Source organism: Colletotrichum abscissum (assembly GCF_030869225.1).
Source record: "Colletotrichum abscissum strain IMI 504890 chromosome Unknown Scaffold_19.1, whole genome shotgun sequence".
Lineage (NCBI taxonomy): Eukaryota > Fungi > Ascomycota > Sordariomycetes > Glomerellales > Glomerellaceae > Colletotrichum > Colletotrichum abscissum.
In genome coordinates, this window is record NW_026850087.1 from 51,475 (window position 1) to 76,750 (window position 25,276).

Here is a 25,276-nt window from a genome sequence, read left to right on the forward strand (position 1 = left end):
GACAAATGTCGTCTCATTCGTTCTGGAGCATCGTTTAGATGAATTCATCACGCAAATGTGATTCCTCGTGTGACTGCTCCACTATGTTGGTGTCCAGCTCTCAGCTTTTTTATGATTTCCTATGAAACGTCAACGATAACTGGCCGAATGTGTTGATAAGGTAGAAGAACTATCATCCGCATCATCCTCAAAACTCGCCACATGACCTAGTCATTGATTTGGAATGCAAACATGTCACATGTTGTTGTTCGCTTTCTCCCTCCCCTCCGTGGTTGCTGTGCCGGCTGAGTTGATCGAGCATTAGTCGGGATGCACAATGAGCACTCGAGCGGATGTCCATCATCCCTAGAATATTGAACGGCGTATTCTGTCAGCTTGGAAGTCCATCGTGCTCCAAAAGGTCAATCACCAATGGCAGCAGCTTTAAGATTACCAATTACTCCGGGCAGTGAGCGGTTTAACGCGTTTGTGAGTTCTGCCCAATTGTTCGCCATGGATTGAGCATACATAAAGATGCCAAAGATACTAGGAACTGTGTTGTCACTCGGACGGTGAATTTTGATCAATACGGGAACATTCAAGACCATTATGTCGTGAGATGAAGCATTGATAGAATGTAGGGGATTGGCCAACGATGAAGGGGGTAGGATGATCTCCAGGGCGGCGATGAGAGATCGCTGAAATAAACTGAGCAAAGAGGTCTCATAATATATCTGCATTTCTTCCATGCTCGTTCACTCAGTACACTGAAGCCACTTGGGCTGACCAACACACTTTTGATACGTCGTGCAACAGATAGGAACCTTGGGCCTCATTCAACCTTTTCAGACAAATCCCAAGCTTGTTTACGCAATTATTACAAATCATCGCTCAGAGTTAGAATTCAGCGGGCCTTGACTTCAAGTCAACAAGGAAGCTATTAAGGATTCGGCGCTTATGTGCGTTCTCTCCACCTTTTATCTGTAAGACAAGCGTGGTGAATGGGCTAAGTTCCTCTGTCAGGCGGCGAGCCCAAAGCCCTTTTCGAGCTCATCCTCTTGATCTAATGCTAACATCTACGTAGACACAACGCCATACCTAACCAAACCCATCGTCGCCCCGAGTAAGACCGCCAACGGCGCTGCCAACTTATAATACCGTCCCCCGACATACGCAGTAGCGGTGACAACAACCCACCAAGGGTCATCACCTAAGGGCCTCCCTGACTGGAAGCCCTCGTCAAGGTACCCGACCTGCCAGATCCGGTAGACTGCAGTGTAGATCAGCCCGACAGCTGAGGCGTTCACGCCCCGCACCATGGCCTTCACCCAGGGCCTGCTCCGCAATGCCCCCCAAACGCCCATGGTGCCGTGAACAAGGACTAGTCCTGGGGTGAAGATGCCAGCAAAGGCGATGGCGGCGCCTATGCTCGCAGGATGTCCCGCGTTGGCGGCAGTCAGGCCGCCCAGAAAAACGGCAAAGTTGAAGTTGGGGCCAGGGAAGGACTGCGCAATAGCAAGACCGATAAGAAAATCCCTCGGAGATACCCAGCCCTCGGCCACAATGTACTCCCGAAGTAACGGAATGACTACAGGGCCGCCGCCAAAGATAATGGTTCCCGCAAGGTAGAGATTAGAGAACAGACTATAAAGGACTGGAGGATCTGGGATCATTCCTCGAATGGCCATCACAGTGATGAAAGTGGCGAAGAAGGTTGCTATGATAGCAGCGCCGGTTTTCCAGGAAAATTGCAGTTGGAATTCCCTTGGAATAATCCGTGGCTCGGACCCAGCTAGAGAGCGGCGTGCATCGGCTTCCATAGGCGGCGCAATCGGACCCTGTTCGGCGCGCGAGGTACTGGCGACCTGATGCTCGGATGGTGAAGGCCGGAGAATGGCAGGTGAGATTGCCGTGTGGCCAGCGTTTCTGTCTTGCGGCGTGGACGTTCGCCTACTTGATGGGAGGTGAATCTCACCGCCAACATCCACACTCTGGAGGGTTGGGGTAGATGATCCACCTTGTCTCTTGCCGAGTAACGCTCGCATCATCTCTCTGGCCCGGACCACCGGCTTTTGAATCCAGCGGTAGTCGTGTACGATAGCCGAACAGCCCGCAGCACACATGAGTACTGGAAAGAACCATATCGCGTTATACATTATGCCCGCTGCGGCAGAGAGAAACACGAGTGTCCTTGTAAGCTTGTCATTGATGCTTTTGTCCGAGAGCTCCACGGCTGCATGGGCGATGATGCCGACAGTGGCAGCGTTGAGGCCGGAAAGAAGTGCATAGACTGCGCGCGGGAGACTCGACCCGATATAAGAAACGCCCAAAGAGAGGCCGTACATTCCTAGGGCACCGGGTAAGCTGGGATGCGATCATTAGACGGGTTTGCGATGGTGACGATTATTAAGGAGTCCCGAGAGCACATACCTCCAGATCATGAAGGCCAGGATGGCGCCGAGAAGGCCGTCTTGGATGAGATTGATGCAATAAAGCATCTTGGTGCTAGCCGGCCCAGAAAGAGCTTGGGAGATGCTGAACAGCTCTCGATACTAGGGTTCGCATAATATTAGCAAGTGAAAGCGATGGTTCGCGAATGGTGGCAATTCAAAGTCGTACCATTTGATCATCGATCCATTGCAGACGTCTCACGAATCGATCATGGAACTAATCCAGCCCACATGTAAGCAGCTGGCCTCAATGACATGGAGATAGCAAGGTCCTGTGTACTATTTTGAAATGCACTGGTGGCCCTCCAAACGCCGTCAATCCCAGATGCCAATTAACCTTGAAGGTGCCGGCCATACGCGCTGCCTTCTCTCGTAGGCTTTGCTCCCAAGCTGGAGCACGCATTTCTTGAGCAGCGAACAGGACAAAGTGAGTAAAAGTTTGCGTCGGGCGCGATCCAACGCCTTCGCGAAGCACACAGTTGAGTCGGCCAGGTGATGCCCAAAAGAAAAGGCCTCAATTAGGACGAGATACGTTACGATAGGGAGAGTTGTGTCTTCACAATCTCACCTTTACGCACATCGTCTTCACCAGCATTCGGTGGCCCAATCTGTCAAAATTTTGGCGCAGCGCACGTCATATCCCGTGACATCTTAGCGCATGCCAAGATAAAGTCTTATGTTCACTTTCCACAGAATAGAGTATCAAGAATCTGAGATGGGCGCCAGGGAACGTGCATCTGTCATCTTTCTGTAAGTAGGACTACCTCTAGGGAAGTCCGAATGTAAGGGAACACGACACAGTGACGCTCATAAAGAAGACCTCGTCTGTTCACCTCTTGCGCGATGTGATTGGTTGTGAATGCACTCCACAGACGAACGGGTCTGTGGACGATAGCTCGGGGACGGGCATGACGTCACAACCAGGCGATTTCAAGTTCTCCCACGATGTATTATAAATGGGAGTAAGTCGTTTCTACTCTCCTATACACTTCACAAAGCAGTATTTATCTACATGACTTAGGCAGGTATACCGAGACTGTGAGAATAACAAATCATGAATATCGACATCCCAAAGCTGGTCAAGGCCGCTGTGCCGGATTCCGAAGGACGAAATGCGCGCATCGTCTCGGACAATTGGAATCGCCCCGTCCACAGAGATCCTAACTTCCTGTCCAAGGACTTTCCAAGAGGTCGACCGAAGCTGTATATCAGTGCGGAAAGTGAAGAGTTTGACCAACTCACGCTAGACGAGTGGCGCGATGAGGACTTCGATGTGGAGTACCTCCCGATGGGGGGCAACGCGAAAGAGTACCGCAACAAACTCCGATCGTTGAGCAAAACCAATATGGGCCCTTGTGAGACATTTGGAATCGTGGGTTAGTAAAGTGCCATTACAAAATCAAAGAGAAGATACAAAAGCTCACTCAACCATTCGAAAGCATACGGAGATGCCGCAGCTGCCTGTCTTGAACACTATCATGTCATGGACAACAATCCAGAGTTCAAGCTGGGTCTTCTCATTGCATACTACCCAACGGCGATCCCCGATCCCAAGGGCCACTTTCCTAGCAGCATTTCCGCTCTTGTTCATCTCGCCGCGGGGGAGGAGATTGGTGTCACAAAACAGAGCCAGATGGTGGGGATTCAAGGGAAGCGACGCACGACCCGAAAAAGGGTGGAAAACGGCATGGGAATCGGAGGAATGCTGCAGCTAGCGTATCCGAGTTACACCTACGATGCGGAGCCTGGTTTTGCAGAGCACGATTTGGACGAGTACCATCCAGTTTCGGCTGAATTGGCATGGAGCCGAAGCCTTGGTGCGGCGAAGAAGGCGTTCAATAATCATGCCGACTTGGAGCTCGTGTTGGAGCAAAATGTGCAGGGTAAGCATTTCGCTTACTTTCTGGGCCAATTGCTCTCAACTGCGTGGACAGATGAGCTTGCGATGTCCCCAATGATCTCGGCGAAGCGGATCATGGCCCAAGACTCGAAGCTGACCTATTTGCAGGCAAGTTCTTCACTCGCAACCTAAACCAAACCCTTTCATCGTATACAACACACAAGACCCCTCATGTCACTCATATTCCGACATTGGCCGGCGGAGTCGGAGCGCAAGAGCTGGAAGCCTTTTACAAGCAATTCTTCAACAACCCCCCGTCAATGAAACTTACGCTTATTTCCCGCACTATCGGGACTGATCGTGTCGTTGATGAGGTTCACGTCCGTTTCAAACACACGGAAGAGATGCCATGGATTCTGCCAGGCGTCCCAGCAACGAACAAACGGGTCGAGGTGCTTGTTGTTAGCATCGTTGGGCTGAGAGGAGGCAAACTCTACCACGAGCATGTGTATTGGGATCAAGCGAGCGTGTTGGTGCAAGTTGGGTTGCTAGACCCGAATCTTGTGCCAGAAGCAGGGCGCAAGATTGGCGTTGAGAGACTCCCCGTTGTCGGTAGAGAAGCAGCAAGAAGAGTTCTGAGAGGGTGGGATGACAATGAAGGGGAGGCCGATAATGAGCTTGTGCCGGGCTGGCATGAAGAAGCGGTCGGAGATGAAAAGACAGCCAAAGGCAAGCAAAACAGTGGAGGGACGACCAAGGACCAGAAAGGGGGTCAGAAGGAGGGACATCCAGCCGCGAAGCCGTTAACGGAAAGGCCGAAGCCTACAAGTACAACATAGAACTGGCCTTGCTTGTGTTACACGGAACCTATTTCACGCGGGATGAGGAATTGTATCGATGTTCAAAATCTCATTACATTCTCCTTTGCACGTAGGTAGGCTTCAACCTACACCAATTGAGCCATTATGTTGTATTTACCGTTCGCGGGTGATCTATACATCGGCAGCTCGATGATGCCAAGACCAATCGATGGCATTACAGCAGAAAATAACCAGGTCGCGTTCGGACAAGTTTAAACAGGGCGTTATCGAGCGCTCAGCAACCTAACAAAACCTTAGATAAGAGATCATAATCCATCTCCGGGCAGGGCACGGATGCTTTGCTTACATCATCATTGTGATGCTTATCTCTCTCTCTCCGATACGGAGGATGCAGTCCAGAGTACGTAATCCTTGATACATCCAATGTTAATGCCGGCGTGTCGGGCTGCCTGCCCCGCATCTCCACCCACCACATCCCCCAATGGGCGTAACCAAGCAGCCACGCATCCAAGTCACACGGGCCCGGCACACGCTCGCTGGGAAGATCCCTCCTCCTTGGCTCCCTGCCCGAACCCATGGCCGGACAAGTCTGGATTCCTACAAAGTTCTCCCCGCTCCCGTCCGCTGAACCAACTGCAACCTTTCTTTCGATTCATTCACGGGATATACTTACGTCGGAAGACACCTTCGCCGTCACTCATACACTTTGCTGCCGTCAACAGTAAGGCCCCATCAAACCCGTGTCTTACTTTCTCCTTGTGTTGGCCTTCCCATCACAGGCGTCTGCTTGCTTCTCAACTTTTGACATCCTCCATCTCTACCTCATCTATTCGTCAAAAACCCGCCTTACCTGCCGCATGGATCGTTCAAGTCGGAATCAATTTAGTGGCAACACATATTGTTGCCTATACTGCCAAAGAGTGCCCAGTAGCTCAAGTATGCCGGATGTGAGTCGCCTTCCAAGTTCCGTGTCTCTCTATAGTCCTAGATTGAATGCCGCTAAACTGGGCATGCTGCAGAGACTCCTACTTCGTCAACGCCCACCGAGAAAAATCCAATTTACAAGTCCATCGCTTGAATCTATTTGAGCCTCGCATCCACAACCCTCGAAACTCCCGGAGAACATGCCTCCCAACCGAGTCAGAGTTGTCAAGGGCTCTTGTTGGTCCTGCAAGAAGCGACGCATCAAATGCAGTCTCTCTAAGCCGACTTGCCGCCAATGCGCTGCCTCCGGCACCAAGTGCGACTACAATAGCCGACTCATTAGATGGAGCACACGGCCAACTCCTCATGTTCCTCCAGCCTACTGCATCCCACGAAACGACTTGCACTTGACCGTTTACCTTGAAGTGTGCGAGCGGCGCGCTCTTGACTATTTCCATCTTCGCGTCTGGCCACTTCTCTCCACGGCAGAGGAACCGTGTGCTCCTCCGAGTTCGGTGGCTCTGGAGCACCGCGTCGTTTTGCTCGCTGCTTGTTTGCTGTCTGACTCTCACAGGCTCCTACAAGACGGTACGCACGACCACGATTCTCTCAGCAAGAAGCGGCTGGAATGCCTGGCTGCCGTTCGAACCGAGATAGACCGCTGCTGCGTTGAGCCCAAGAGGGATGGACCCACGACCGGGCTCTTATTTGCCGTCATCCTCTTGTACTTTGATGACGGATACATGGGTTGCATCCTCAAGTCAGCCTCGACCTCTAGTCATTACAATGGCATCCTAGCTATCCTCGAGCATTTAGGTGGCATCGAGGCCGTAGTGTCGACAGCCCCCGAGCCGCTGCACATGCTGCTCTCAGAGTTCGCGACGACGGATCTCACAACATCCATGATTCAGGGTAAGCCTCCGGCATTCCCTCCTGACGTGTGGCACCGGCTCGATAAGGGCCCTGTTTGGTGGGGTCGTGACCCGTTGGGTAGATGCTCCCTGGCGTCCGTCTTTCGCGAAATTGCCAAGATGGGCCTGTACCTACAAGCGACGAGAAGCATGGCCGAGGATCTGTCTATCGAGCGCATCCGCGAATTCGAAGCGTCCCTTCGTCCAGTCTATGCGCCACTGACTGTCGCCGATGCTGACGGCCAGAGCCCCTCCGAGGTATCCGACTGCTCCACGTCTGCAACAGAAGCCGAGGCTGTACATGCATTCACCCTCGTCCGCATCTTCCAACACACCGCCTTGCTGTACCTGTATAGAGCCATTTGTGGTCTTCCGACCCGTCACCCGCTTGTGCAGCAGCATGTCAAATCCTGCCTCGCTTGCATATTTGAGATTCCTCGGGAGGCAAACAATCTTAACTGCATCGTCTTCCCGCTGTTCATCGCCGGAGCCCACGTTTCATCGGCAGAGGAGCAAAAGGCCGTTCTTGACATGGCTGACGTGATATACGATGATATGCGATTCGCTTCGATCGACGCGGTCAAATCTTTCTTCAAGACCATTTGGCCGTCCAGATCTGGAGAGAAGACTTGGCTTGAAATCTTCAGCCATCTCAGCCCACACGTCCTAGTGCTATGACTTGTTAACTGAGGTAGCGTGCGGTTGCGCTGTGAGCGGTGAAGGAAGTGTTATGCACATCTGCAACGCCATAAAGCGGTCAAAATGAACATGTGGCCCATAAACAATCCTACTTCATTTAGGTGTTTGTAATTGATCCAAATTCGTGGCAATGAAGTCCTGAATACACAAGTTCATCTCGAGGTGAGCTATTTTCTCAACTGTAGTAACATAATACGGGGTCTTCACATGTGAATTCCTGGCTGGAGGGAATACAAGACTTGATAGTGATGAAGATCAGCGTTCGGTTTTATTATTCTGCGGGAATGACTGTACTGTACTACATATAAGGTACTACTATGAGGATTGAACGCTGCTACCAATACCTGTCCCCGCAGCTATCGTTCCAGAGCCTGTCGTCAAAGGCTGGGGGCGTCACAATTTGCTGTCTCTGGTGCCACAGCACGACTCGGCGGGCTCCGACTTGGCAAATGCGTTCTTGGATGTCTTGTCCACGGCAACAATGAAAGGCGGCACCCACAGAGCTGGGTTTTTCTTGAAGAAGTTGGAGGCTCTGATCATGACCCCAACAGGCTCAGCTGGCATGACCGGGAAATCCTCGGTGCGCGGGAAGTGTGTCAGGCCGAACTGGATGTAACAGACGATGTCGGTATTCTCAACCGGCTCCTTCTTGCTGACCCAGTCCACAATTGTTGAGTTATGCGGGTGGCCCTCATCGCCGCTCGATTGGCATACATAATCACCCGCTGGAAACAGTTCATAGTCCTTATACGGGGTGACCCAGAGCGCCTTACGGGTGAAGGCAGCTCTCTTCTCTACCATGCTTCCAGGCTTAGCGAGTATGGTAGGGCAGTTGTTGTTGAGAATCTTGTAGGCGACAGGCTTCTTAGCCACGGGATTGATGCTGTTGGGGTTGATGATGTCCCAAGAGCGGCCTGTCTCATGGCAATAGTCGGCGCCACCGGCATTTCGGATGGGTGTCTTCTTACAGTAGAAGCCGTTACCATAGAGATTGCCAGGGGACCCGAGAGGATCATCGGAAAGCGCCGCATCATTCTGCAGGACTGAATTGTTGGGCCCATCGACTTCTGGGTCCACACGCAGAGAGAAAATGTGCTGGTGGTTGTGGGCGTTGATGAACGGGGCGACTTCTGTACCGTATGGGGCCGCCGTTTCACTGGGGTGCATACAGTAGGTATTGAGCATACCTGTCAACTTGACTTCCAGCTTGTAGGTACCATCCAGGAGGAATGTGTGGTAGAAGCAGTACTCATAGTTCGCAGCTGTGATGATCTGCGAGATGATGAGTTTGCGGTCGCGGGCTGAGATGACGGTACCGTCGCGGTAATCGGTATGTTTGTAAAGCAGGCCATTGTCTTCCTCGTGAATGCAAATGGCATTCTTGACGATAGCCGCTTCACCGCTCCCAACAGCCATGATGGCATCCATGTAGTGAATCGCTCCCTTGCAGTCGCATCCGAGCTTGAGGGAATTGGTCATGAAGCCAGTGCCATACTCGCCCACGTCGAAAGCGTGCTTACGTTGGTGCGGAGGGTCCGGATTGCCATAGGGTACCACCATCTCGACCACGCTGATGCGGTTGAAGAGGCTTCGCTCACGGCCCTCATCGTCAATCCTGACGTCGGACAGAACAATACCCTCACGGTAGTTGAAGCCAATATGCATCTTCAATCCCGCCCATGAGATCTCGTTCTCGTCCATGCGGAAAGAAACGCCCTGCGGCTGGCTAATGTCGATGGGCTTGAGCCTGTCCTGGTAGCCATTGCTGATGAACTCGGGCAAGTAGTTGTGCTCCTGGAGAGACACCTTGGTGCGCTCGCCGTTGACCAGTCGGATGTCGACGGAGAGAACTTCGGCCTTTTCAGTGTCGACGACGACCGAGAAGTCCAACGGGTGGGCGTATTGGTTGTCGTCGGGAGAATTGCGATAGTAGACAATGCCCTGCTGAAGGCGGCGATCGGTACCCCATCGATGATCGAACCCAATGGCCCACGCGTCGATAAAGACTTTTGACATGTCATAGATGCCGATTTCGCGGCAAGCTTGAATGACGCGAGGGTCAGCTCGAGTGACGGTCTCGCAGATGTCTAGATCCTCCAAGGTGAGAGTCGGGGCAACATCCGCGACATCCTTCCACAGTTCCACCTGAGTGCTTTCCAAGTTGACAACAACCTCAGTCACCTGGGAAGTTCCCTTGGTGATGACAATGGCGAAGGCGCGGCGTTCAGGGCGAGGGCCGAGACCAGACTTGAAGGCAGCGTATTCGTTCTTCTTGGGCTCGCGCAAAGTCAGGCAGTTGAATTTGAGCTCCTTGGGACTAGCATAGTTCTTGATGAGTTTCGCAGCAAGCTGAATCTCTTCAATCGATAGCTGATCTTCAAGAAGGAGTCAGTAAGTAGCTCAAATATCGTGATGATGCAGAAACGAGGGAGTTGATGTTCATACCCAGAGGATGTACTCGATGCTGAGTAGACAGATTTGGAACGGTATCGCTGGGCTCTTCCCGGAAGATTGTGTAACCGGCTATAGAAGAGGTGTCTGCAATCATGATGAGGGCTGTCTGGGCTGTGCAAATATTCCATACGGTGGTATTTGTGATTCGACCAAGGTCGATTGTTGATAAGTGATGAAGTGAGAGACCTGGCAAACAGGATGGAGGGCTGGTGTGAAAACGATGCGAAGTAGTCTTCGGTTTGGTTCCTGGTAGAGAAATGTGACTGGTAACAGATAGAAGGCAAAACCGTAATGCGGGCAAGTATACCTCTTATAGTTGGAAAAGTGATGCTGGGGCGTCTGTGGACGTGACAATCGTACGAGGGCCAACTGCAGCGTCTTGCGGAGCTCTCCTAATGACAAACGTAAGATAAATTGCAATGTGCACCGTCATGTCAAGACCACAGTGCAAGCAACTCTGGCGTCTTCATAGACCCTGTCGCTGGGAGTCCCTGTCGAGCGACTCGCGCTTGGCGATTTCGGCGCTGCTTAGCCCCATTCTGTAGCGGAACAGCGGAAGGCGGAGATTTTGGGGAGAGCAGAGACCGGGCCGGGGTGCGACAAGTGGACCGGCATTGCTGCCGGGTGATTTCGTAATTGAGTAATCAGATTCGATCTCGAGGCAGAGGGGATTGCAATCAAAAGCGCGCTTTGAAGCAACAGAAGAGCGATTCAGATTGGTTCTGAGATCTGAGTGTGTCAAGGTGAAAGTAAGTGTGAATAACGACAGGTGTGCATGAGGTGTCTAGTCAAGACCAAGGGATGCCATGGGCAAGTTACTTACTGAATTAGGAAGGAAAATCGACCATGCAGCCCCAGGGATCCCCAGCCCCTGGACCGAGGGGGCGGCGGCGGCTGAATCGGCACTCATCTCGGGGTGAGACGCGCTCAACGGAACGGTGGGCGGGCGGGCATGCCAAGGCCGGCGGGCTCAAATCTCCATCAACCCACTTTGTCTTGGGAACGGGTTCCACTGGTAATGAATGTGGCACACACACGTCACGTGCGCTAGTTGATTATGTTGATTGCGTCTACGCAGTATTAGTGACCCTATTCTTGAGCCTGAAGGATTCAGGCATGAAGTTTAAGAAATATCTATCTAGTGCCAACATGGAGCAATCACCTTAAGATACCAAGATCAACGAGTGTACTATGTAAAACTTAGGTTGATTAAGGTTGAACCATGTCCCGGCTCAAAGTCTTGTTTACGGAAACATACGATATTGAACTGAATGCTATGCGTAAGAAGACTCGAAGAGTAAAAGCTAACAGCGTGTACATTGCATTTGTCTGCTCGAAGATGGCGCCTAATTCTTACGAGGAACCGGAGCAATAGTCACCTCGGCATTCTGAGCCTCAATAATTCGCTCTGCCGCATCATCCGTCTTGAGATACGTGTACTGCCCCTTGATGAACCAGAAACCCAGAGTCACCACCATCATGACTCCAAAGACTGCGATTGCGTAATTCATATCAGCTGGTGCTGGATTGGGTGCCGATGGAAAAAAGAAAAACACCGTAGTAATAGCGCAGTAGATGACGGAGATCCAGTTGATTGCCGGGCCGAGGCGTCCCAATCTGAACTCTCCAGGCGGAAGCTTGTCTCGCCCGACGAGTAGGAGAGTCAGGATAGGCATCCCATAAGATATCGTAAGGGCGATTGTGCTGACACTGAGAATCGCCTCGAGCACCGTGTTAGCAAACATGTAGAGCACGCCAACAACGCCAACAATGGCTCCCTGAAGCCATAATGCGCGAGCCGGCACACGCCAAGCCTCATTCACCCTTGAGAAGTAGCTGCTCCAGGGCATCCCGCCATCTCGCGCAAATCCCCAGGTAAGACGAGAGGCGGTGGTAACAATACTGATAGCTTGACCAAGACCATTGAAGATGAATAGGGAGAGCAGGACAGTTGCCCCCTGCAGTCCGACAGCCTCATGAACTAAATCCATGAAAGGCAGACCAGTAGGAGGGTTTAGGATGGTGTCAAGATTCTGGATACAGAACAAACACACCACCATGAAGATAAACCCAGTAAGAGCTCCCAGTGTGACTGAAAGCCAAATAACGCGCGGAATGTTTTTGCGAGGTGCCGGGATTTCTTCAGCCAAATGGACAGCGGAGTCAAAGGCCGTCAACCCATATGCAGCTTGAAGAAGGCCTGTAAACCAGGTCACCCCGTCTCCCCAGCCAGTCTGGTTGATCCATTGTCCAAAGACGAATGAGGCTGGCTGGAACTGCAAGTTTGGTCTGACTCCAACGGAGATGAGAAGGGCCAGGCTGAAGATGAAGAAGAGTCCGATAAAGCAAATTCCGACAAAGTTGTTGAATGCCGGTAGTATAGCATCTTTCCGGCAGGCAACGAGATTGGCGACCGTAACCACCAGAGTGACGGCAAGATAGAGAAGAAAGTTGATCCATCCAACACTGACCTCGGACCAGTCCGGCACAAAGAGAACCTTCATGCTCAAGATAAAGTTGGCCATGAAAGCAACTTGTGAGGCAGAAAGCGTCCACCATCCAAAGGTATTGATCCATGCGCAGAGGTAGGACACAAAGCGACCAGATGGCCACAGACGAAATATCCAGTACGCCTGTCCCAAGGCTGTTGGCATACTACTGCAGAGCTCCCCCAATGAGACGGCCACGCAGATATTGCAAAACAGGACGAGGACGAGGCCCCAGAGAATAGCAACTGGTCCGCCGCTGGTGATACCGCTCGAAAGTCCTTGCGCAAATGTAGACCAAGTTCCCAGTACGGATATGGCGAGGAATAGCATGCTCATCCTGCTGAATTTTCGCGAAAGGGCCTGGTCATGGCCGAGATAGGCGAGATCCTGCGCATCTTGAGCGACCTGGTCGGCGGTCTTTAGATGGTCGAGTGGTGGATTCGATTCCGGGTCATTCTCCATAGCTCGGGACAGAGACTGAAAATCTGAGTTGGCTGAATGGCGAATCCGATTATTGAAATTTTGTGTGGTTTCGTTTCGCGCGGGTGCGTTGTCTGGGCTGTGATGGGACTCGAGAGGGAGTACGGAGTTGAGGTGATCGCTTGCAAGAGGTGCGAAGTGCTTTTTGTATGAGATGCAAGGATGGGCTGTCAGCGCCCGAAATATTCCCCTGGAATTGATAAGGAGGCGGATTGCTAGCAAGGTTGCAACAGCCTGGGTAGATCAATGTCGCGCTCGTTCCCTAATATCCTTCTTTCATATGCTGGCAGCACCCGATATTCGATTCGGATACGGATACAGTACGTTGTATCAAGATTGGTGTGGTGAAGATCCGCAAGGTCGAATAAGAGCGCAGTGCGCGTACGGACACACTGCCCCTGTGTCTGCGTAAGTTTTGGCTGTGGGTGTGACTAGTCTACACCCGCCATGCCAGGCTGATTACAACAAAGTAGCCCGGCATTGTATTCCGTCAAAGTCACGGCCCGGTCGACGAGTACTTGGGTAAGGTTTGACAGCCGTTGGGCCATCGAAGTAAATTCCTTCATCAACTGTTCGCCTCCAAGTTCCCGAACCATCACGAGTTACTTACTCCCGCTATCACAAGATCAAGGTCGCGTTATCTGCAGGAATTACGTACTAGTTCAGACAGTTGACACCTTGGAATCGCGGGGTGAGCCCCACAGAGCTGGTATCGGCGGGTCGTTCCCAGTATGCGTGGATCGAGTCAGTGCCCCATCAGAAGAGTTCACAACGTCATGGGTGGCCCCAGTCAAATACCTGTTGACCAAGACCAATCCAAGCTAATTGCATTACCGAGCTGATAAGAACCCCCCCATCCTAGACCCATTTCTACCTAGTGGGCTCTTGAGTAGGTGGCCGGATGCCGCGGGGAAAATGTAACATGACCAGAGTGTCGTCTCTCGAACTCTTCAGCTTCTCCTGCCCTGAAAGGAAGTGAAGCAGCTTGCTACACATGTCCATCCGCCATGTCGCTCGCGGTCCATAGACATCTGTTGTATAGTGTCATTGCGGGTGTCGGCAATCACTCCACCAGGAAAGCTTGGGTCAGCGCTACATGGTGGAAAGGGGTGTAGAGAAGAAGGGGTGTAGAGAAGAATGGGGTTGGATCTGTTGGCTCGGCCACAAAAGATTTCTGGCACAAACGGAATGAGCGTTGCTATGTTGTGAGTTCGGTCATCTCATCATCTCTAGCTATGAAGCTGGAACAACATACAAATTTATTCAAGAACACTCTCTCTCCAGATGTCAGTAGGCCAGTGATGATTGCCCAGTGTAGGTATGGTGTCCTAGCTCACGGACAATCGTGTAAACGAGGTCAACCCTAAAATAGCCTTTGAAAAGTTCTGGCTCCTCGACTGGTACCTGTATTTGCGTACCTCATGCAGCTCGGAAAGTGTGCTTTGAGGAGTGGATGAGATGTCCCCTTGGTCTGCCATCCATGGAGCAATCCTTAATCGATGGGTCCCCCACCTTGTATTACATCAAGTCTCTTTCAGTGAAATATCCGTGCTCCGTCCTGTTTACGAAGGATATCCATGACCCGTGACCCGTGAAGTGAGCACCTCGCGGAGTCGCGCAACTTGGGCTTATTGCTTTCCTTTGAGTCGAGACATTGCACCCCGAGTAAGGGGTATCATAATTAGCCCCAAACATGAACTCACCACGGGGTCCGCTAGCCGCTTATCATTGAACCATTCCGACGCTCAGAACGCGTTCGAAGTCAGCTTTAGGCACAAGGCATCTACGGGGTACTGAATCTCTACGAGCGTTGATAGAGGTTGGTCAATGTCTAGATCATGGCCTAGTTTCTTTCCCGATTGAGCTTGGCTCTTAGCCATCTGATCAACTTGATCTGATACCAGCGGTGCGGCGAGACTAAGGAGCACCCTGGCACATTGGTTCCGGTTTGCCATCGGCCCTTCGGCGAGCTAGAGCTGGTACCTGGCACGTGGTGTCGCCGGGGTAAGCAGCTTGGCCAAATTTCTTTCCTAATTTGGCGTGCAATGGCGCCCTACCGTAGTGTTATGGCAGGGAATTAGATATCTATCACCCAACAACCGCGTTCCAAGCGCGTCTAGCCGTCGGGAAGACTCTCCACAGTGATCCCAAACGTGGTTTCCCCTCACATCCATAGGCTTGAAAAAGATATGCGATATCGGTCAGCTTTAAGCCTCATTTTGTCGCAGTTTGCAAGCTGGTAGCTGGTTTCCCGCACAGTGCTTGTTCGTTACGTTGGAGGCACCCGGTGGGAGAGAGCAGTCCCGGGCCGGGGCATTTCTCACAAACAAGACTCCGCAATGTGGGTAATGGCAACGGGTTTCGGCAATGGCCTCATTAGTCAGTAGATAAAGGCAAGCAACGGCAGTGATTGATAGCTCTTTTAGCCCTTCGCAGATGGCTTAAATGTCTCTCAAAACATTTCTCGCTAGCTGTACCTAATCAGACGTGATCGTTCTCGGAATCGGAACTTACTGCATTTAGAGAGCTTAGCAAACTTCCCTTTCTTCTTGCACTTCGTAAGAGCATTGAACTTCTCGACTCCCACAGAATGGCTTCTGTGAAGTTGACCGCCCCAAATGGGCGAACATACCTCCAGCCTACAGGGCTATTCATCAACAACCAGTGGATAAAATCGTCTGATGGCGGTAAGATTGTCAGCATCAATCCTACGTATGGTCTCACATCTCCTCACCCCTAAAGCCATGTCGCTAATAAACTTGCGCAGCAACGAAAAGGAAATCATCTCAGTGTACGCAGCGACGGCTCATGATGTCGATAGAGCAGTCCAAGCTGCGCGGAAAGCCCTTCATCACCCGAGTTGGAGGGACTTGCCTGCCTCGGACCGCGGGAAATGCATGGTGCGCCTTGCCGAATTGATGGAAGCACACCGCGAGACACTGGCAACTATCGAGACATGGGACAACGGCAAGCCATACTCGGTATCTCTCAACGAGGATCTCACCGAGGCTATTGAGACCTTGACGTACTACAGCGGTTTTGCAGACAAGGTATTCGGCCAGGTAATCGAGACTACGCCTGAAAAATTTGCCTATACAGCCCGCGAACCAGTGGGAGTTTGCGGCCAGATCATCCCGTAAGACGCACCAACTCCCTCATTCTTACTTTTGCTTCTCTACACCAAGAACTTCAATAACAAATTCCAACGACTACAGTTGGAATTATCCCCTGGCAATGGCTGCCTGGAAGCTCGGCCCCGCCTTGGCTTGTGGTAACACTGTCGTCCTCAAGCCGGCGGAGCAAACACCGCTATCCATCTTGTATTTCGCAAATCTCGTAGTAGAGGCAGGATTTCCACCTGGTGTGGTCAATATCGTCAATGGCTCTGGAGCTGTCGCAGGCGCAGCTCTTGCATCCCACATGGATGTTGATAAGATTGCATTCACAGGGTCTACCGAGACGGCGAAACGAATCATGAAGATGGCGAGTAATAACTTGAAGAACATTACGCTTGAGACGGGTGGCAAGAGTCCACTAATTGTGTTTGATGACGCTGACATGGACTTGGCTGTCCACTGGGCTCACGCTGGCATTATGTCGAATCAAGGCCAGATCTGTACCGCGACCTCGAGGATTCTAGTGCAGGACACTGTCTATGACAAGTTCCTGGCAGCTTTCCGACATCAGGTCATGAAGATCTCCAAGGTCGGAGATCCTTTTGAAGAGAGCACCTTTCAGGGACCACAAGTCACCAAGGCACAGTACGATAGAATCCTCTCCTACGTCGACATCGGCAAGAAAGAGGGCGCACGGCTCGAGCTTGGAGGCCAGCCTCACCAAGCTAACGCCCCTGGTTATTTTATCGAGCCCACGGTCTTTACTGAGGTCACGCCTCAGATGAGGATCTTCAAAGAGGAAGTATTTGGTCCCTTTGTCGTCATATGTCGTTTCCGTTCCGAGGAGGAGGCTATCGCCCTGGCCAATGATACCGAGTACGGTCTTGGAAGCGCTCTGTTCTCCACAGACCTTGCCCGCGCCCATACTGTTGCAAAGAGAATCGAAGCAGGCATGGTATGGATTAACTCGAGTAATGATAGTGATTGGCGAATTCCATTCGGTGGGGTCAAACAGAGTGGGATCGGCAGAGAACTGGGAGAGGCTGGACTGGCTGCTTACTCCAACATTAAGGCGATTCACGTCAATCTAGCCAGACGTTCAAAGTTGTAGCACGCAAGCTCTAATTACCGGCTTCATCGGTCATTCAGAGTAGCAATACGTTCAAGTAAAGATTATATTGAATACTGTGGATCAAGCCACGAGAGCTTCGAGCATTAGATATCTCGGAAGCCAATACGAGAAGGAGTTCGACAATCATGTAGCTTTCTACCCATTCTATTCATCAGCTTACAGCGAAAATATCGGTAATGATCCATTTTCATAACCGGAAACATATCATCGCCAGGCCGTCCAAACGTCGCAGGTCTAGATTCTATTAGGAGTTATGGAAGAGCTGGCAGGAAGAGAACACATGAGACGGGAAGCCATGAAGTTGTGTATCTAGCAATGACGTGTCTCAACGTATGGGTCACAGGTCTTGACTCGGGGTCTAGTGATTCGATGAGGTGGAGAAGGAGAGGGCCACAATCGTGAAGGTGTGGAAGAAAGAGTGAATTATACGTGGCATACCAAGGATGTGAGGGGTATGAAAATCTACTTCGTGTTGAATGTTTACTAATTACTATCTGGATCCAGGAGATCGCCAAGCTGCCCTTCCATAAACGACTTGAAGCCACCAACCAAGACCGCCGTCGGTACCATGAAGCATATCATAACTCCTTTCATATTGCTCCCTCAGCGAAACAATATCTTGAGAAGCTTCTTGGCACCTGTCAAAGTAACGTGGCATCGTAACCGCGCCAAGATGGTATTTACCCGACTGCTCATAAAAGGGCATGTAACCCATGTCGTTCAGCTTTTCTAGAACGAAACAAACTTGATCATATCACGTTTGACGAGTTTGACTGGGTATCTGGGATACAGGTTGTGAAAGAAGGGACGTCGGTAAACGATGAGCCTAGGTAAATGAGAGTATAAAGCAGCCGCTACTTGTTGTCATATGAGATTCACGCGATTGTGTAGAGTCTGCGGACCTCGTGTCAACAAAAGTTTTCATTGAACAAAATGAGAGCCAAGTGTGAGTATCTTTCCGCACAAAAGATCGTGCTCTAGGCTCAACGATGACATAGGTATTCATAATTATCCAGCAATTCTCTGTGCTTACGGAACACCCAACAACATGAGCAGGGCTATTGAGTTATTGCTATAAGTTCAGCTGCAGTGAGTGTTACACCGAGGATTGGCGTCTTTCCTGCTGTGACCCTAAAAGGCTAATTTGGGACCACTTGGTCAAAAAATGTTCAGATACACACTGCTGGTAGATTTGCGGCTACAAAAGGCCACGCATTGTATCTCGACTAGGCTTCTGGCTTTACGTGTGCAAAGACTTTTCTATCAGTCTTGCTATTTAATATCAGAAACCTGCTTAAGTCATTGACTCAATTCAATACATAGTACGCTGTTCGGTATGCACTATATCTTCCTCACCATGGCGGTTCTTGTCGACCTGACCCTTGCCTCGACTTCCGTGCCTTCCCAGGATAAGAATGTAAGATGTCCTTTTCTTCTAAGATACACTTAGTACCTACTTTGGCCGCGAGTATTGCAAGGGTTGCGATCCAGCTGATAATGCTTCGTCGGCTACCTGGACGGGTTGATTGTAAGCCACCGTCACACCACATGAACTTATACTTTGGACAAGTCTGGGCTGATCAAAAAATGACATATCCAGAAGGATTCCATCGGCTGCTATGGTGTGAAGAACGCTAAAATTGATGCGACCAATCTACATTCTATCTAGCCACAAAGACGCATGCGAGTGTCACAGCGCCAGGCATCCGCACCGCGCAGGTACGCAAGCGTGGAGAAGACGAGGAACACTGCCACAATCTTCATGCACTTTGTTCTGCAGTCGATAGAGGGGCCACGGAGACAGGGCTGCCGCTGGATACTAGGAAAGTGTCGGAAACGGCGGAAAAGTCAACTTGCTATGCTGTGTTCCACGCGCCTGTCTGGCTGGGCCCAACCTGGAAATGGGGCGAGTTCGGCCAATGCATTTGAACGCCCCTTTCCACGCTGCACACAGCTCAGTGTTTCCCCCCAAAAAGGGTCAATTTGCCGAGTAAAATGGAACCTAGATAGCAAACAAATCCTGCGCACGAAGGGTTGAACTGTTAAATCATTGGGTTTGTCCCTTTGAGCAGCGGAAAAGTGCAGCTTGGCTCATGCAGGCATGATTTCATGTCTGTTTGCTCCCTACCCTAGTTCCCTGAAATCTCACCCAAATCATGATTCCGTGCTAGCTTACAGTATCTGTGGGAGCATTGAAATCTGATTTTTGTCATTGCCGTTAATCAACATTCCTCGCTTCTCAATTCAGTACAACGCATACAAATAGGCCATTCTACGTCGAGGTTGGTCCCCAACCAAAGATACCGTCGCTTGCTATACTCCGAGCCTTTCCAGCTTCGATGGCTTCTGTTCAAGCTCCTAGATCTGTCCGAACCTTATCCCAGCTACTCAAAAGAGCGGCAGAGACAAAGGGTCATCTCTACTTTTACTCTGAAAATGTTGCGGAACCCGGTCTTTCCACCCTATCCTACCGCGAACTCTTGTCCGAGGCACGCGATAAGGCAAGATTGATCAACCACAGCATCCAAGCTCAGTCGCCGGAGTCGGTCTTGTTGACACACTTCGATTCACAGCGTGACAGCATTGTCTGGTTCTGGGCGGCGACGTTGGCAGGATTTCTGCCATGTATGTCACTTCCGCTGGTCAATAACATTGGGCAGCGCAAAAAGCATCTACGCCACCTGCACGGCCTACTGAAAGAGCCGACCATAATCACCACCAACAAACTTGCAGCTGAGTTTCTTGATCTGTGCGAATTGAAAGTTAGAACTGTCGAGGACCTTCGATACGTTGATTGCGTTGAGAAGTTTGCGAGTCAGGATGCCGGACAAAAAGCAGACGCCGGCAGCATCGCGGCGCTAATGTTGACATCCGGGAGCACAGGCAATGTCAAGGCAGTTCCACTCCGCCATGGCCAAGTCCTCGATGCCGTCACTGGAAAAAGCGCACATCACAGGACCACAACTGCCGACATCTTTCTCAATTGGGTCGGATTAGATCATGTCGCAAGTCTAGTAGAAATCCATCTTCATGCAAGTGAGTAATACCTCTGAGCCCCTCCAGTTGCAGCTGAATCTTTCCGATGTCTGGCCAGCCAAGGAACTAAATCAAGCTTTCTAGTGAGCCTTGGAGCCAGTCAAATTCATGTTCCTGCGCCGCCTCTCATTCAAGACCCAATGCAATTTATTCGACTTCTGGACACATACAATGTCACTTACACCTTTGCGCCCAACTTCTTCTTGGCCATGGTTCTGGACACTCTGGTTCTGAGTCCAGGTTGTACAGCAAATCTTTACAATCTGAGGGCTTTGATATCAGGCGGCGAGTCAAATCCTACATCAACTTGCCATGAGCTTACGCGAGAACTACGCCGTCTTGGCTGCAAGGGTGAGGTAATACGCCCAGGATTTGGAATGACGGAAACATGCGCTGGTTCCATCTATTCCATACATTGCCCCTCATACGACATCGAGCGATCTGTTGAATTCGCGAGTCTGGGTTCGTGCATACCAGGGATGAAAATGCGCGTCATGAGCCTCCATGATCCCCAGGATGAAGCTCCCAAAGGCCATACCGGCCAGCTTCAGGTCACTGGAAAAATGGTATTTAGCCACTACTTCAACGACGAAAAGGCGACGAAAGATTCCTTTAGTTCAGACGGCTGGTTCATTACGGGAGACCTGGCATGGATTGATGATGCCAGCAATCTTCATTTGGCTGGCCGTATCAAGGACTCCATCATCGTCAATGGCGTTAAGTGGAGTGCAACCGAGCTGGAAAGCGCACTCGATGATGAGAGGATTCCAGGGATGACTCCATCTTTCACGGTTTGTTTCCCGACCCGGACGGCTGGGTCACCGACTGAGAGTATCGCCATCGCCTACTCCCCGCGATTCCGTGACGAAGATCTCCGTGCGCGCTCTGAGACGGTAAGGGCAATCACAAGGGTGATTTCCTTAACAACGGGCAAAAAGCCAGCACGAATAGTGCCCTTACCCCAATCAATGATTGAAAAGTCATCACTAGGCAAGATCTCGCGCTCCAAAATCCGCGCTGCACTCGAGAGTGGCCAATTCGGACCGATTGAGTGCGAAGACCAACAGCTCCTCGACCAAGACAGACAGCACAAAAGGCGGGGCGCCGAGACTGACAGCGAGAAGGTTGTGCAGGGCATATTAGCCGACCTTTTGAAGATGCCTGTTGTGGAGATTGACGTGGAGACGTCCATCTTCGACCACGGCGTCGACTCGATGCATCTCATCCTTCTGAAATCCAGAATACAGGGGGCGATTGGCGGCCAGGTTGACATCCCCATGTCAGTCTTGCTGACAGAGTAAGTGACGCTCTTCTAGCCTCTATTATGAACCCTTCTTATCTTACATACTCCTGTCTGGCCGAGGCACAGTTGCTAATCCTTGACTCGGCTCAGGCCAACCGTCGTCGCTATCGCATCCACCATTGACCGGCTCGTATCGCATCCAATCGTTTACACCCCGATTGTGCCATTGCAGCAGAATGGATCTGGCACACCCTTGTTTTGTATCCATCCCGGCAGCGGAGACATCCTCGTGTTCATTGCTCTTGCAGCACACTTCCCGACCCGTCCCGTGTATGCCCTCAGAAGTCGGGGTTACAATCCTGGGGAATCCTTCTTCTCTTCTATCGAGGAGACTGCGGAACGTTACGCAGCAGGGATCTGCAAGGCACAGCCGCAGGGACCCTATGCCATTGCAGGCTACTCACTTGGTTCCACGCTCGCCTTCGAGGTTGCAAAGGTGCTCGAAAAGCAGGGTCGAGAAGTAAGGTTCCTGGCTAGTATCGACTACCCGCCACACATTGCGCATTACGTGCGCGGCTTGGATTGGATTGATGTTCTTTTACACATTGCATTTTTCCTGGAGCTCGTTGATGAGGAGACCATGAAGGACATCACTCCCCACTTGCACACACTCAACCGCGACGAAGCGCTGTCTTACGTCCTCGGAGTCGGCGATGCTGAACGTGCCAGTGCTCTCGCCATTGACATTGAAAGGCTTGCGTTGATCTCAGACATTGCCGAGAACTTCCGTGTCAATGTACAAAGCTATGAACCTGAAGGCAACGTCAATAATCTAGACGTGTTTGTAGCGGACCCGCCGTCTTACGCGGCTCATGACCGACAAGACTGGAGGAAAAACAAGCTTGAACGCTGGGTGGACTTCACGCGGACAGGAGCAGAGTTCCACAATTGCCCGGGCATTCATGCAAAAATGCTCAACAAGGAACATATGGCCGACTTTGCGAAAATATTCAAAGCGGCCATGAGAATGAGAGGCGTCTAGATGAGATGGGTCGGGGTTTCTCTTTGAAACGGTCAGAGAAACCCGCAACTGCGCTTCACTGGCGTTGAGAGAATATATCCAATCTGCTATGATATTGAGCCCCAAGCTTCACGGAGCTGTCTATCAGTAGTCACGACTGGCCAAACAGTCAATGTATGGCAGCGCTCGTATTTGTGCATAGTATCTGAGTTGATACACTACTTCAATTCTATGTCGAGGACGGTTATTTTGAAGCACAAGCGCCTACTTTTCAATAAAGCTTATCACTCATTGTGCTGCTGACGGTTCGTGCGTACGGCGCTGATCCATTTGGCACAACCAAACCAGCAGCATCATCATCTTCGTCTGCCACACGAACCCACTCTCCTCCTACATATGTATGTGTCGTCAACGTTATATCGTCTGTGATACTGATACCTGCTTGCTGAGACGACATGTCTCTGCCACTTGTGATGTGTGTGCTCACTTGGCTACCCAAGAAGTTATTCGAACTGCGTAAATTACCTCGTTTGTAGTTGGATGCGGAATTCGATGTAATGGTGATGCCTAAGAACCTCAACAGTGGACGGTATATAGGTAGAGAGGCTGTCAAGAGGGCAACGGCAACTTCGACAACGCAGAGTAGTCCTCCCGGTATCATGTCCCCTAGAGGCAACAAGCTCGGTCAGCATTTGTGGTTCGCGGCTTGGAGAACAGTATTATAAGAACGGCCCTTACAGCTTGGGTTCACCGTGCCTCCCACTCGTCTTGCGTAAGGAACGCGGATAGCTGCGATGATGCAAGCACTATGTTAGATTATTAGCACTGTCAGACGACGCCGAAACTTGAACCGGCTTGGTGCTACCTTCCGCCTAAAGCAAAGTTGATAGACAGTAAGATCTTCTTTCGTGTCGACGAGTTGAGTTGTTTGACGAGCGGTAGGGGGGTCAGAAGGATGACCACGTCCAATAAAAAGTTGAAGACACTGTTAAAGATGCTGAAATAACTGAAGTTGATGCAAGTGCCCACCACTGAGGTATTCCATAAGGCCTCTAGGGGACGGCATTGCAGGCAGCTCACGAGAACTATGGCGAGTCCATTTAGCAAGTTGACGGTGCTCACGAAATGAACCCAGTAGTGGAACTTTCTTTGGGGAAAGATTGCAAGGTATAATGCGAGGATGCTCCATTTGACAAGGACGCTGGAAACGCCGTATAGAATCGGATTGCAAATATTGAGCTGTAAGGTAGTACGAAGAATCAGCTTTGCGTCGACATTGGTCATCAGAGGTCTTGGACTCGGAGTACAAAAGAGACCAACTTACGATAGCCAACATGCGCATCGTCTCCGGATCCGTTATGAGGATGATGTGTCTGCCAGCTCCATACCTTGTTGATAAAGCGAAAACTGTGCAGAAGACGACATAGAAGAACTATTGGCTATCGTAAGCGCGATGGACCTGACATCTTGCTGGAAAAATAGCATTACCACCGAACCAACGATCAGCCAGTCACTGAAAATGGGCTTGAGTCCGGCTTGAGATCTCGCCCAGATGCGTAGAGCCAGGATTACGACAGAGGCGAGACTGCAGATGATGCAGCAAACAACGATGTCGGGAACCGTTGAGTCGTTGATATGCGCCACCATCCAGGCGATGTCCTCTTCGGTTGGAAGCTTTCCCATGGCTACTCGTCTATGGCGGTACCCTCATACCAGCCTGACGATGGGTCGAGAGTAAGGCAAAGCAAAGAAGTCTAAAAACAATTTATTCAGCTCATCAGGGAGGCAGGGAGGAAGGGTTTAACAGAGCTACGCAAGAGAATGATGCTTCTCTCTCCCTTCCCAAGATCTAGGGTTCCATCTTCGGCACGAATGAGATTGAAAATTCGGATTCCACATCACCCAGGTAGCCGAGCGTGAAGGAGACGGGGCGCTAATTACAGGCAGGAACTTGAAGCAGAGTCCAATTCGGAACGCCATGCGTAAGGAATCAAGTGGCAGAAATGGCTGCTACGCTGCATGAAGATTCGACCTTGCCAAGTAAGTCCGAGGAATCAGCCGACTCAATGGCCGCGAAGGCGGATAAAAGCCTCTTTGGGTCGAGATGTGGGCGGAATCCATTTTGGCTAGTTTCAGGCCGCGCCAGCTTTTGACCTTTTGTCTACAGCGAAATTCTTCAAGTGGCGCCTCGTCTTATTCCATACGGTTTAGGACTCCTGCAGGATAAATGACAGAGTCTATCACATCACACCGGGCGATGCCTGCCACATACTCTGTAGCTACATCGGGACCCCATTGCAACGTCTTCACAGGCCGGCCCGCTTCCCCCTTAGCGGACGCAGGGGAGCTAGCAGGGATGGTGCAAGGGCACTGACCGGACGAACTCTGCGATTCTGCAACCTGAAGAGTGTCTGATCTTGCATTCATCCAGGGCTCAACTACAGTCTACAAAACAATTACAAAAAAACCGCCTTTCGCAAGATGTGGATGAGTGCTTCTGACGATGTGCAAGTGCTCATCCAAACGTCAGTTCCCTCTTGGGCAGCCACACGTAAGTATCATAATCTCGGGTTGACTTACATGGAGCGATCTGGCGAGCCATAATGCAAGCGTGCCAAAGCAGTCTGGTCAGATCATATCACGGAAAGCAGTTGAAAGCTTGTGATATAGCCAACAGCACT

General features: G+C 51.0%; 8 protein-coding genes across 8 annotated transcripts; 4 read left to right on the plus strand and 4 right to left on the minus strand.

Annotated features, from left to right (window-relative positions):
• Positions 1-1,055: 1,055 nt before the first annotated feature.
• Positions 1,056-2,832, minus strand: CABS01_08338 (chromate transport protein ChrA; the record flags this gene model as incomplete). Its single annotated transcript, XM_060541698.1, has 3 exons — positions 1,056-2,343; positions 2,410-2,531; positions 2,767-2,832. 3 exons carry the CDS (start codon positions 2,830-2,832, stop codon positions 1,056-1,058), a joined length of 1,476 nt encoding a protein of 491 aa, XP_060401855.1.
• Positions 2,833-3,483: 651 nt separating this feature from the next.
• Positions 3,484-5,108, plus strand: CABS01_08339 (dienelactone hydrolase; the record flags this gene model as incomplete). Its single annotated transcript, XM_060541699.1, has 3 exons — positions 3,484-3,805; positions 3,869-4,312; positions 4,438-5,108. 3 exons carry the CDS (start codon positions 3,484-3,486, stop codon positions 5,106-5,108), a joined length of 1,437 nt encoding a protein of 478 aa, XP_060401856.1.
• Positions 5,109-6,214: 1,106 nt separating this feature from the next.
• CABS01_08340 (uncharacterized protein) lies at positions 6,215-7,603 on the plus strand (the record flags this gene model as incomplete). Its single annotated transcript, XM_060541700.1, has 1 exon — positions 6,215-7,603. The coding sequence occupies one exon, from the start codon at positions 6,215-6,217 to the stop codon at positions 7,601-7,603; it is 1,389 nt and encodes a 462-aa protein (XP_060401857.1).
• Positions 7,604-8,017: 414 nt separating this feature from the next.
• CABS01_08341 (primary-amine oxidase) lies at positions 8,018-10,172 on the minus strand (the record flags this gene model as incomplete). The annotated part of the gene is made up of 2 exons (XM_060541701.1): positions 8,018-9,999; positions 10,070-10,172. The coding sequence occupies 2 exons, from the start codon at positions 10,170-10,172 to the stop codon at positions 8,018-8,020; spliced, it is 2,085 nt and encodes a 694-aa protein (XP_060401858.1).
• Positions 10,173-11,424: 1,252 nt separating this feature from the next.
• Positions 11,425-13,029, minus strand: CABS01_08342 (choline transport protein; the record flags this gene model as incomplete). The annotated part of the gene is made up of 1 exon (XM_060541702.1): positions 11,425-13,029. The coding sequence occupies one exon, from the start codon at positions 13,027-13,029 to the stop codon at positions 11,425-11,427; it is 1,605 nt and encodes a 534-aa protein (XP_060401859.1).
• A 2,509-nt stretch (positions 13,030-15,538) lies between these two features.
• On the plus strand, positions 15,539-17,274 carry CABS01_08343 (aldehyde dehydrogenase (NAD+); the record flags this gene model as incomplete). The annotated part of the gene is made up of 3 exons (XM_060541703.1): positions 15,539-15,759; positions 15,815-16,183; positions 16,263-17,274. Coding segments are annotated over 3 exons (1,602 nt in total), but the record flags the coding sequence as incomplete, so codon positions are not given.
• A 2,360-nt stretch (positions 17,275-19,634) lies between these two features.
• On the plus strand, positions 19,635-22,616 carry CABS01_08344 (uncharacterized protein; the record flags this gene model as incomplete). Its single annotated transcript, XM_060541704.1, has 3 exons — positions 19,635-20,331; positions 20,416-21,628; positions 21,725-22,616. 3 exons carry the CDS (start codon positions 19,635-19,637, stop codon positions 22,614-22,616), a joined length of 2,802 nt encoding a protein of 933 aa, XP_060401861.1.
• Positions 22,617-22,866: 250 nt separating this feature from the next.
• CABS01_08345 (uncharacterized protein) lies at positions 22,867-24,278 on the minus strand (the record flags this gene model as incomplete). Its single annotated transcript, XM_060541705.1, has 5 exons — positions 22,867-23,261; positions 23,334-23,401; positions 23,461-23,834; positions 23,920-24,027; positions 24,084-24,278. 5 exons carry the CDS (start codon positions 24,276-24,278, stop codon positions 22,867-22,869), a joined length of 1,140 nt encoding a protein of 379 aa, XP_060401862.1.
• Between the last annotated feature and the right edge of the window lie 998 nt (positions 24,279-25,276).